The 13,434-nt window shown below is 38.9% G+C and overlaps 1 protein-coding gene across 14 annotated transcripts in view; it reads right to left on the bottom strand.

Moving 5' to 3' along the window:
* ZNF536 (zinc finger protein 536) overlaps window positions 1–13,434 on the bottom strand; it is a 340,118-nt gene that overhangs the window by 106,970 nt on the left and 219,714 nt on the right. For 13 of the 14 annotated variants that reach the window (XM_088062366.1, XM_088062365.1, XM_088062361.1 and 10 more), the window contains one exon: window positions 7,509–9,089. In XM_088062366.1, coding sequence (XP_087918492.1) covers window positions 7,509–9,089 — 1,581 coding nt within the window. Of the gene's footprint in view, window positions 1–837; window positions 2,990–7,508; window positions 9,090–13,434 lie in introns of those variants that run through there. The other variant, XM_088062373.1, reaches the window with a different exon arrangement.

The raw sequence follows: 13,434 nt of genomic DNA, 5'->3' as shown, positions 1-13,434 counted from the left end.
AAGACGTGACACCGGGAGCCCCAGCCATGTTTTCCTTTAGCTCCCACTGCATGCTCAGCGGTGCTCCAGACAATGGGCCACCTGTCAGGGACCCCATCCTGGAAACACTTACCATGGACCTGGGTGGTGTTACTGCCACTGGCAAGGCTGGCTGCTTGTTCTCCTACGCTTGCTTTACCTCAGGAGAATCCTGCCTGTGGAGGGAGGCTATTCTCAGGATGCTCATCACACATCCTTCCCATGGGACACCAAAGTGAGCATTCAGGGCTATTTGCAGGATTGGAGCTGTGACTTCAGTAAGGCTGGGCAAGATTACCCAAGAAAGATCACTCTTTCTGTGTGCTCCTCATATTTCTCCACTGGGACAGGCCTTGCACACCCATTACTCACTAAGTCTGCATTTCCAGCTGCAGCACCAGAACCCTGTATTTGGCTCACCCTGGCCGAGCACCCTGGCACTAATGTTTACACACTTCATCCACCCACACTGCTTATTTTCAACCCAGTGGCATCCACAAAAATTTCTACTGGATTTTAATAGTGACAGAGAAACAGGTCCCACATTCCCAAGGTATTTTCTGTGACAGTGGAAAAAATTCTAATGCCCCCCCCACCCCCGATACAGCTGCCTAACTATACATGGCACCGTTCTAATGCCTTAAAAGATGGGAGTTTTAATAAATATCATTTACAAGGCCAGCAAACAGTTTTGCAATTTGCCTCTCAAAGCATCAAACAGCTTTGGATTGCATGAGTGGTCTTTGGTCTACCAAAAGATACAAAGGTTTCTCAGAGTTTTCTTGAATTAATCAACAAAATGACTCAAAACTGCACTAATGGTTAACAGCTTTTTTTTTTATTAGCAACACTGAGATAAGTTATTGAAGCATTTTAGTATTGTTTTACATTCCATTCAGAAGTGACCTAACTTGTAACTCCATATACATTTAAAGATATAGTTTGACACTTATTCAGAAAGCAACAATTATTAAAACTTACATACCTTCATTACCAGGAAACCTTAATATATTTTCTAATTACTTCCAACAATACTCTATTCCAAAGCACATGATAACCCACTAGAAGTTTACACATTTCACTTCAATCACAGGTTTTAAATTGTGGATGTCAGAGTGTTGTTCATTGAATTTTACTGTCTTTCTTGGTTAATATTGGAAAACCTGGCACAATATATTAAGCTAGAAATATTGCTTAAAGAATATGAAAAAAGGTAACTACAGTATTTTTTCCTGCTAAAGCATTACAAAATACAGGACCATTAAAAACTCAAATAGAAATGACAATAAATAACCTTAAAAATGTTAAGAGAATTTTCACTCATACTAAAGTCCATTCCCTAAGCTTGCCAAACACATAAATAACAGAACATATTCAGGACCTCTATTTTTGTACTAGTATGATGGTTTGTTATATATTGTGGATGTATTGTGTATACATATATTAATGCTTACACTTAAGGTATATATTTTTTTCTTTGCTGAAACAATTAATAAGCCTCAGGTAATTATTTATCCCTGGCACTACAGGCATCTAGATAGGTGGGAGCAAACCTCAGAAGTTCCAGATATGCAATACTGTGCATAACGAGATCATCTCTGCATAAAGATATCCTAAGTTCCTTAGATTACAAAGATGAATTTGGTTATTTATTCCTGAAAGCCTGTAACATAAAATTATAATTGCTGTCAAATTAATTGTTTAAAATCGGCCTCATAATAGGTATTAATTGTACACTTAGTTTTGACTTACAAGAATGTCTAAATTGCTCATGTTTATGAGTAGTTATAGGAAATACTATACCTCAGACACAAGAATGTATATTCCTGAACCAAAACACAAACCAGAGCATTGTCTCACTTTGGAAAGACCTGGAAACATCTCTATGCCTCTGCCTAATCCTAAATTATAATTTAAATTTGACCTGGATATGACAAAAACAATAAGAATATATTGTTTGGGAGATGAAACTTAGAGCAAAAATCATACAGCTCTAAGCTTACATCATTATTTTGTCTCTGCAAAGAAAAGAAAAGCCTTTCTGTGCTAGGGATTTGCCTTGGTGCGGCTGGCCACTGATGTCTGAAATCAAGGCACATACCAAGGCCTCCTTTTGCAAACACAATCCCCCTTTCAGATGTGGTGCTAGGAGGGACTGAATGCCTCCAGTCTCTCTGGGAATAGGAGGTACTCAGCACTTAGCTGTATCAGATATTTTAGGGGTTAATTTCCAGAAATGTAAATGGAATGGGAATGTCACACCACAGTATGAAGAATGGTAAGAACTAAAAGTTTTCAACAGTAAACAAAATGGTGATACCAAACCTTTATCACCTGACCGATTTCTGATACAACAAAATACAAACAAATTAAATTACATAAAAATAGCAATAAAATTTAAAGTCAAATAAACATAGGACCTGATTCTGCAATCCTTAGTCATGTAAGTAGTGCTACTCATCGAGAATGAGGGATGCAAGACTGGGCCCTTAGCTTCTGCTTAGGAAGTCAATGTTGATTCAGACAGTATCTCTTCTAGCCAAAAATATGCAGCAAAAGGAAAGTAACATAAACAAGGCTAAATGTCAACAGTGTTTGCAGACTTACAGACACCATCCATTTGTTTGTACTGAAATGACTAGCGAACCATTTGGCAAATACAATGCTATTCACAGACCGGCCCTTTTATCCAGCAACGCAAACTTCACTGGATCACTGGCATTCCCAGTTAATTAAAAAAAGGAAGCAAGCCATATGAGTTTGGTTTGATATTGCCATGCAAATGGCATTGTGACATCCAGAAGTGTGTCTGAAACCCAGGCGGGGGCCGAGGTGCTGATCTCCCGTTCAGAGGAACAGTTCGTACTCTAAAAGCTGGCCTTGGACCTCCTAACTGAAACTAAGAAACCTCTTCAAAAGCACGGTAATGGGGTAAAGTCTGCTGTAAAACTTCCATATCATTTCATTCTGCCTTGAAGGAAAAGAATATTCTGGTTACTCCTCCAACTGCAGATCAGGACAAAGTGTTCCTTAAGTGCGTTACATGATACTTTAAATGGGCAGTACTACCATTTGCAGCAGTAGGATGACCTTCCATTGCCTCGGAGTTGTCCTAGAGCTTGGATGTATCAGGCCTTTTGCTTCTTAATATGGATTTTTTTTAATTTAAAAGATTAAAAGAAATAAGGATTCAGGTGAAGCCATCACAAATAATTAAAAAATCTTTTTCCGTGTTTCATGTGTTGGTGGTATTTCTGACTGGGTTAGCATTATGATCTTTTTGGTTTTGACACCTGTGGCAATAAGCAATTTACAATAACTAAATTCACTATTTAAACATTGGGGTAGAGCACTATAATTATGTGACAATAAAGCTGTAATAATCTGCCACAACTGATCTTCCCCTTGCCCAGCCCTCTTGTCTGCGCTGCAGTTCCACATTTGGAAGGTATTTCAGAAAGTTACAACGCTGAACATTTTAATAATTCTGTGCAATGTTGAAAGCTTTCTGCTGCAAAGGAAACCGAAAGTGCTCAGCCCTTTGCAAGATCAGAACTCCAAAACTGCTCCCATGCATCAGAGGGGCCCTGCCCTGTTTCCAAACAGTGAAAGAAGTGATAATGGGGTGGAGCCTGTGCAGGAGAAAACAACACTAATTGCAGAGGAAGGCAAGCATGAATGGAAGCAAATTAGATTTAGAGACAACATGGAACTAATACTTTTGGAGATCATTAAGTGTGGATTCAATAGCACTAACCCATTAAGCAGTCAGCTAATGCTCACGACTATCTCTAGCCAGTAGTTCTGTAGCCCATCAGCTCTCCTTTGAAAGCCCAAATACTTCCCAAGCAGCAAATGCAAGTAGGGAAATTTTACCATCTCGGTCACAAAGCAGAGAGATTTAAAGGGGAGGAGAGAGAAGGGATAAGGTCTTCTTATAAAGGGTCTTGTGCACAAATCACAAGTATATTCAAGTATTGGAGCAGAAGGTAGAACATTATTGTGATACAACTACATGTATATGTGAAGAAAAGCAGAAAAAGAGAAGAGCATAAATGGAAAGGAAAACAGATCTTCCAAAACTTAAATACAAAACAGATCTAGAACCTCCAAGCTTAACTTGTCAAATCAGCAAGGGCTGTGAAAGCAGAGTACACAGATGCTCAGGACAGCTACCAAGCCATGCAGCCATCACCTTGGGCCTCCCGTTGGGCTACTTGCTGCCAAGCAGCAAGGAAAGGCTTGTCATCTCCTTAGGAACTGAGTGCCAGCAAAGATTAACAAGATCCACTCCTAGGCAGAATCACCTGAGACTCCAAAACCAAGTACAGTTCAGGAGTAACTCTAAAATTATCAATGCTCTTCTTTTTTTCCTTTCTGTTCATTCTGCTGTATAAGGAGAAATATTACAAAAATTCGTGATTTTTTTCTCAGTAGCGTTTTGACATGAAAATTTCTTTATTATCCAGTAATTATGGTTCTTTCCTAATTGTGTCTTTCATCCCTGCAGCCTGAAGCATGATAGGAGCATAAATGAATTATGTGTACATCATCAATCTCTCTCATTCTCCATCTCAGGGAAACTGAGGACAGCTTCCACATGTGCAGTGGCTTTCTGAAACAACAACGTGACTTGGTGGCATTCTCTAGAAACAAAACTTTTTTTGTGCCAAGATTTTTGCTTAAAAACTGACCTGCTATCTTAGGGTAAAATCTGCCATCTAAAAATGATCCACATGGATTGCTGAATACCCCAGCTTGTTTTTAGGCAGCCAGAAATTCAACTCAATTAACATGGCCAGCCAAAGATGCAATCTCAGCTTACTGAAGCTGAAATATTTTATTTCAATTTTATTTCCTCTGTATTCTGACTACAGAAAGAGAACTCTGCCTTGCTCTCTGAGTGTGCAAGGACTGTTATCAAATGCATCAATGTTTTCTCTTGAGATGTCAACAACACACACATCACTGGCTGTAAAAAGAAACACAAATGCACAGAGTCTCCCCAAACACAAAAGGAACATGAGAATCATGCCCTGAAATCGGATGCTGGAGGTGTGTCTCAAGTTTTCTGATCTCCCAGACAGTAGGAGAGACAAAGGGAACCATGACTTTGGTCATGGGCTTTGTGCAGGAGGAAAGGAAGGAAGGCTAATAAATGAACAGGGTGATCCTGATTGCTAGTCTGCTAGTGCAGAAACATCAGGTGGGATTCCCCACACTAACATGCACAGATGGAGTGTGATTTCACAGTATCAAATGTCACTGAGAAAATGAAAACTCCCCCAAAACCACTACTTTCAAGTAGGTGGTGTCCAAGCCAATCAAACAAACAAAAAAAGAGCTACTGACATGGGGCTTGTTCATACTCATCCACTTTTCTGAGACATATTGAGAAAAAAAATGAAATAATGCATTTAAATAATCAACCTTTATACTTATGTTCTGCAAACAACAACAGAATGACAGAGAAGAATTTTAAAAAGCTATTTCTGTAGGGGGGAATCAGAAGGACTCCCACTGCATTTTTGATTTAAAAATGGCTTAAAAAGTAGAACAGAGAAGCTTCTGTTGTTTCTTTTTTTCCTTCATACTTCAAGTCAAATCCATTATCACTGGGCAGAGCTTGTGAAAAGGATATGGTCTTTAAAATCATATAAACTTAAGCTATCATAAAATGTCTGTTGAATTGATTGGAAGATGAAACAAAAAACTAATGGAAGTAACATGACCTCATTTCAATAATAATATTAGAAGGATTTTTTTCTGTTGTTGTTTTAAAAATCTTATGCCTGTGAAAAAGTCTAAAGACATTTTGCACAGAGCAACTAATCTTAGTTTTCCAATTTTTTTTTAACTTCTTTGTTTAGACAGTAATTTCTCTTCTGTATTTTTTTTCCCTTTTGCTAATTGATTGTACTCCACAAATGGAAAAAAAAAAATCCAAGTAGGATTTTACCTGCTGTAAATTAAATCAACTACTAACTCTTTTCAAGAATGTAAATGCTGATTTTGAAGAATCTGGAAATGTTTCCATCTACCTAAATTGGTTCTCAGTGCACTGAGACACAGAAGTTTACAAGTAAGGCCACATGGATACTTGGGCAGATATTGGTTAAATGACAGATATTGGCAGATAATGACAATATTTTGAAGTCACAATGCTCTAAGGATACAAGTAAGATAAACCTTGTGTGTAGATATCAGAGTTTTTTATCAGATCAGCTAATATACATGGAAAAGCAGAGAGGGGCCTTGAAAGGGGATCATGGCTTTGGGCATCTACACTCTGCCTGTAAAGTCAGACAAAGCTCCCACTAACTTTAGGTTAACCAGGGGAACCACTCTAACGTGCTTGCAGATTGAGGGTTTCATTTTAAATTGTCAGGCTTTAAAACTGTTGATAAATTTTTATTTTCTTTTTCTTTTTTTTTTTTTTTAACTTGAACACATTTTATTATGCATGTTCAGCTCTGACAATGAGCTTTCTTATTAGTTTGAAGGTTAAGTGAAATGAACGTTACTGAAGTTTTTGTGTCCTTTGCTGACTCTGCTTTTTAAAGTGATACTGTTTTTCAAAGGATTTACACTCTAAAATCTCTTTCAAAGAAACACTATGCTGACAAAATAGGAGCTAAATAATAAAAAAAAAAATCTTCAATCTCATTTGTTCCAAATAGATTTAACTTAAATTCTTGTAAATATGAGGTGTGTGATATGAGGAAGTAAAACTGCAGTTTTGTAAATCAGAGACTAGAAAGGGTAAAAGGTGGTTTTGTTTGTTTGGTGTGTTGTTATTTTAATTACCTGGAGGCATATTCTTAATCAGGCAAATCACAACTGCTAGTTAGAATAGTGAAAATGGTCAAGGGCAAGTACTGCATGTGTGCCATTGAACCAAACCAGAAAATTATAATTTTAAAAAGAAAAAAAAGGAGGGAAAGAAAATAAAAGAAAGAAAAATTAAAATTTATTCAACACAGGTAGACACATTCTATGCACTTGGCCTTTGATTTCATTAATGTTGTGATAACTGAACACACCCCAATCCAAAGAAAGAGGGGGAAAAAAAAAAAGAAAAGAAAGAGAAAGCAAGGTTCGCTTGGCAAAGCATCCAGTGTTTTTCTTGGGTTTGTATATCAAAATACTGAAAAGTTTGCAAGTTACCATGTGAATTTTTTAAAACTTTTTCCTCCTTTGAGTATGCTAAAGCAGTAAGTATCCCCTTCCGATGCCACTAGCACAGATAGTCTATATTGCTGCTACTCTAGTTTAAAAAGCAAGTTCTTTCTAAAATCCTGTTTAAGTATGCATGCAGCACTGCTGATTTCAATGGAGTAGACCACATAGAGGACAAGAATTTGGCCCACAGGGTTTAACATTTAAAAAAATGTATTACTAACAATCATGACTAAGTATATTTAAAGAGCAGCTTCATGATTCTGCACAAGTGTTTTCTGAAATGGTCTAAAAGAAGGTCTAAAACTTACCACACAAGTCAGGTCTCTTGATACATCCACTAGTTGCTGTGCTACTTGCAAGTCCATTAAAGGCTGCTAAGCCATCAGAGCTGTAAGCTCTTAGGACTGACAACATGTTCATCTGCTTCTCCAGGACCTGCGGACCCTGAACTTGTTCGGGTTTCATCACTTCTTGTGCAGTTTCGTGTGAGGAGAGAAGATTCTGACTGTGCCACTGCTTTTCCGAAGCTTGTGGCAGTGGTGATACGAGCCCTTGTGTGGGTTGTGAGGTGACTGCACTTTGTATATTGTTGCCTCCTTCACTGCTTTCTTTATTTTGGGCAGACAACTGCTTATTCATAATATCTGGTTCTGCGTCAATGTCCTCATCTTCAATGTTTTCTTCCTTGGAAGATTCCATATCCTCAGATGAAGCTATGTCAGAAAGGTCATCAATAGCACTTTTATTTACAGAGTCAGAGAGCAGAATATTTGGGTCATCTTCGGATTGTGTTTTTATTTCGGATTCATTACTGGTGCAAGAATTTTGCGTTCCCGTGCCAATAACACCAGGATAAACACCAAACTGCTTATAGAAGTCTGTTGTAAAATTACAAAAAGTGGATTCCATGTGGCTGGGCCAGGCAGCGCTCTTTTGCTCTCCCAGGGTCTCTTTATTTTGTCCTTGGGTCATTTTCTCAGAAGCTGAGTCCAGCTGGCTCAGCATGTTTGAAACTCCTGCCTCCTTGCTGGACTGCACAGAGGAGGGGAGCAAGCTCACTTTGTTCACCGAGGCTGAAACTTCTCTGGACTGCTCTTTGTTGTTGCTTAGGATGTTGTCTTTACGTTTAGCCTTGCCCAAGTGATTGGCTTGGAGATGCAGAGCCATTAACTCCATGGATGAAGTTGTAAAGGAACAAAATAAGCAGCCATGCCAAGCAATATTGTCTTGTACAGTGACAGAGGAACCTGGCAGAGAGGCTGCATCGGGCCTTACCGACAAGTCCAGGGGTTCGTATTGCGACTTTTCTGTTTTCCGCTGTGAGGACTTGCTATTTATCTTCTCCTCACCGCCATCTGAGCCCAGAGCTTTTGCTGAAAGTGGATCTGAGAGAGATTTATCCTTCATCTCTTTTTCTTTCTTCAAAGAACTTAGGACAAAGCTGTCCATGAAAGCTTGCAAAGATCCTTGAAAGTTCACACCGTTCCCAACCATGTTCTGGTAAGCACGGCCAAGTTCAGAGAAGTGTGTTCCTTTGGAAGATATGTCTGAACCCTTCATGTTTTCTGAAGATCCTTCAGATGACATGCCAGCTGCTTGTCCTTGCTGATCTCCAGAGGACAGCATTCCTGACGTCCACTGCTGTGAGACCATGCCACTTCGGAAGTCGATACCAGGAAGTCCCTTGAAGGCTCCTCTCAGTATGTCTGGCCTAATAAACACAGAGCTTTTACTTGGTGTCTCATCCTTGTGTTCCTGACTTGCACTCTGCCCAGAGAGTGGTCCTGCTCCGTTCTGTCGCTCCCGATGGTGTCGTTCCAAGTGGTATTTGAGGGATGCAGACTGAGTGCCAGCATAGTCACAATGTGGACACTTGTAAGGCTTCTCACCTACAGGTGTGGACAAAGAGGAAAGTATAAAGAGAGTTAACTGTACTTTGGTCTATGGATGAGTGGAGAAATTAAAAAATCAGCATTAGCTGCTTAAAAACAAGAATATCTTGGTACTAATAATTCATTTTTTAAAAGAAACACCTTTAATTGAAGACTAATTCATAAACTGAGTATTTCTAAAATGGATTTCCAGAATGTGGGGCTATTCAGGAATGACATGGTATCTACACACAATTAGCCATCCTTTTCTTAATCTAACATGTAGAAAACTGTTGTAGAATTAAAAGCTATGATTATGAAAATGAAGCATAACAATTTCAACCACAGAAATCATTAAAAGTACAAGTTTAAAAAAAATGGGAGACAGAGAATGTAACAAATGGATGGTTGCAATATTTTGTGTATACAATTGCTCTAAAATTTGTTTAAATTATACACATGGAAACCATTTTTAAACCTAAAAATTTTATGGCACTGTTACGCAAGACTGAAATGAATGATTTAAGTCTTGCTCTGCAGTAAATCATGGATATAATTAGCAAATGGCATACTGCACAAGTAATTTATCATTATTTGGAGGGCACCATTCCAGAAGGATTCAAAGATCTGCAGACCTACTGCATTGTTTCTAAATAAAGAACTATAAATACAGATTCTATAAAATATTAATATCATTACACTACATTATGATTGCAGCACATAAGAACATATAGTTAAAATAAAAAGTAGTCTGTAAAAAAGAAATCGAGTAATAAAAAGTACAAAATATATTTTGTTTCTGTATTTGAAATTTGTATTATCTACTGGTTTTTGCAGTCCTTTAATTTTGTACTAATGACATTTCTAAGGCTCAAGCAGTAAAATGTGTAATTTGCCTACCATAAGCACTTTTCTAGGTTTGGCTTGATAGAGTTTTAAAACATATAAGATTATTTCCATTAATTAAATAAATATTCGAAGCCCACACTAAACTTTTAATGTTCTTCCTATACTTTCAGGCAGCAAGGTTTTACACATATAATAAATATTCACATATAGTCATAAAGACATATCTGAAAATAATGTACATCTAAGCAAAGGTACATCTAAATTTTTTTTGCACAGTGTTTTTAGAAATACAGAATTTCTTTTAAAGGAAAAGGTATGGAAATCCTCACTAAAAGAGACAGAAATCTGAAAGATCTGCAAGCTGTCAATACTGGCAATTGTTTCTATGAGGGAGCTCTGCAAGAAGAAGAAATTGTTTTCTCTAGGTAGCTTTTATTTTCCTAAGTGATACAAAAGACAAAGACAAGCCTCTCCAAATGGTATAATGGAAACATTTGTTTTGAAAACTTCCTCCGCGGTAAAAATGCTGTATAGTATTATGTAGTTCACCAAACCAGCTGGAAAGTTATCCGCTTTCAAATAACCTCAAAATCTGCTAAAAACAAAATTGAAAAGCTTTCAAACTTCTGCTATTTAAGCTAGAGGCTCAGTTGAAGGGCTGGTAAATACTTGGGAAGCTGCTGCTCTCAGTGATGGTAGAAATTTCCTAATGAGATGTGAGCCCAGAACACTCCCATGGCCACGGAGCGCTGCGCGAGAGCTCGCTGACACGAGCAGGGGCTGGATACGTGCTGCACTCCAGACAGGGCTGAAGCACCTTTCGAGCAGTGGAAATTCTAAATCCATAACATAATCCTAAAGCTAAATGGTGAGACATGAGAGCTTTATATCAAACCACGTCAATCGACCTTTTTCGAGGAGAAGAGCACAGAACCTCAAACAAGAGGTGCTCAGCTGAGGGAGAGGTAGTAATTAGCATGGTTCATGCTTTAGGCCTTGGTCCACACAGCTTAACAGAAGAAATCAGATTTAAAGATTTCAATGAAACTTCTAAGTCTTTCCCAATCACCTAATTAAGCTCTGGCACTTCACTGACGAGGAGCAAGGGATGCTCTTAGTGGGAGTTATGCAAAAACAAACAGTTCTACTGAAGCACAAACCCAAGACAGAACACCCCTGTCTGGGCTTCCCTGGTCCCAGGTGGGCACCTGAGCATACACACACCCATCACAGGCCTTTGAGAGCAGGGACAAGGGGACAGAAGACACAGGCTGTCTTTTTTGTTTGGATTTCTGCAGGGCTGTTTGGGAGTGTGAAAACTCTGGCAGCTGTGCTGCCAGTCAGAACAGGGACAGACAGTAAGGCTGGGTTTACAGCATCTACACACTGTAGTATTTCTGGAGCTGCTTTCAGTTGTTCTGATGTTTGTCCCACCAGTTACTGTCAGCAGTCACTAGTGACTTCTGACACAGCTTAAGTAGTTCAGTTGTTGCCTAAGACATAATGAGATTGGTGAAAAACAAGTGCCAGGCTCTACAGGGTTAAATGTTCTCACTTTTGAATTTTCACTCCTCTTAATTGAAAAGCTCTTCCTCAGCATCCCCTATGCCTTTACGGAAATCTTTAACACAATTATATTAAGCACTTCCTTTTATTCTAACGATAGTTCAGTGTGTTTGCACTGCACATCAAGTGGAACCATCAAAAAGTGTGTCCCAGCACTGCAGGCACTACGTCAACTGCTGCAGCTCTAGTGAAGGGAGAAGGAGAAATTTGTAATGTAGTCTGTACTGATGATGCTAAAAACATGCAGAAACTGCTTAAAGCAGTATACATATGTAAAAATGGGTACAAGCAAATTTAAAAATGCTAACTAGAGAGAATGCTAGTTCTGTTTTGTATTTCTAAAAGTACCTTCAGTCTAAAGCCCTGGGCACAACATACTCTTATTCTGAATTTCTAAGCCTTGAAGTCATTCCATTTTCTGCTCTAAGGCCTCTCCACAGAGTGAGCTTCCTTTCAGCAAAGGAGATCTGCACACAGCTCTCCACCAATGCCATGAGCATTGGACTGAAAGAAGACACTGACTGAGACAGTGTGATAAAAAGTTCAAATCTCTCCCAGCCTTGGTGTGCTGCCTCTGTGGTGCTCCCACCCCTCACATGGCTAGAAATGAGATCTAAAGCTGAAGGTCTGAAATGGAGCTCAACATGAAGCAACACACTGTGCCACCTTTGCAATACAGGACTGGCCAAACAGCATTGTTCAAAGGGAGCTATTCAAAACCTCGCTGTTCTCTTCCAGATCCAAACACTGGCAGTGGTTAGTTTACTTCAAAGCAGTCTTAAATGCTGCTATTTCAAGGGCAGGCACTGGGAGAAGGGAGTAGGATGGAGTCAATCATCTCTGAATCTTTTTAATTTAGTCTGTCAGTATTTCCTAAATTCAGTAATTGTGCAGTTATTTAGATACTACTTCATCCATTCAAATTAATAACCAGCTACAGTCTGTGTAAGACCCTGTGCAAACGACAAAACAGTTATAAGCTGCTGTGGGAAAAACTCGAGTCTAACCTCAAACCAAGCCAGTTTCAATGGAAAACCCAGAGGACCACTAATTTTCAGGATTCTATCAGTGAATGCAGTAGTACATGTCCAAAGAACACTGCAGGGGACAAGGGAGGTAGGCTATGATTCTTGTTAGAAGACAACCTGTTTGTGTCTCATACTTTGAGGAAAGGTTTTAGAGAATTCATCCTAGTGTAATGACTACCCTGGTATTATTGCCAAGAGCAGTGTCTGGATGAGTTATTTAACACTTAATATCAGTTCACATAAATTAAGGTTGCCATGTAGGACTGAGGAAACATGACTTTTTCAAAATAATTTTCTGCATTTCATATTCAAGAGTCATTTTTCATTGTTCACAAAGGCAATGGCCACCCTGAATTTTCTAATTCTCTGGCCCTGTTTGCATGCCTGTAAACTTTTTCACAATGGAGTAGGATGAGAGAATATTCCAGCATGTACAATTAACAAAACCAAAAAATCTTATAGGGAGTACCTTATCTTGGCAGCATAATCACAGTTCTGATCTACCTACTGCTCTGGTTTACAAGAGACAAGATATCTCAGAGGAACTACTTTATATCAGGATACAGTAAAACAATAAAAATTCAATGCTGCTTGTAAAATCTGCACAAAAGCTTGGTAAACAACTGGAAACAGACCCATTGCCCAGTAGAAACAGGTCTATTTGTATAGCAGGTTTATAAACCACCCAGCTGTGTAACCTAAGGAGGGGATCCCTGGTCCTGCTCAGAGCACAGTCTGACCCTGCTGGTCAGGGGAACCATCTGCTACGGGCTGTGCAAGGAGACCACGGCCAGATTATAACTAGATTTACAGATTTTAAGGCCAGAAGGGACAATTATGATCATCTAGTCTTATCTGTTCTGCAACACAAGCCAAAGATCCTCACACAATAATTGCAGTATCGGAGCATAAATACATTT

This window comes from Pseudopodoces humilis, chromosome 14 (genome assembly GCF_049639895.1).
Source record: "Pseudopodoces humilis isolate 2021_Gansu_Grassland_sample_001 chromosome 14, ASM4963989v1, whole genome shotgun sequence".
NCBI lineage: Eukaryota > Metazoa > Chordata > Aves > Passeriformes > Paridae > Pseudopodoces > Pseudopodoces humilis.
Note: the sequence above shows the minus strand (reverse complement) of the source record. Positions and strands in the feature narration are given on the sequence as shown.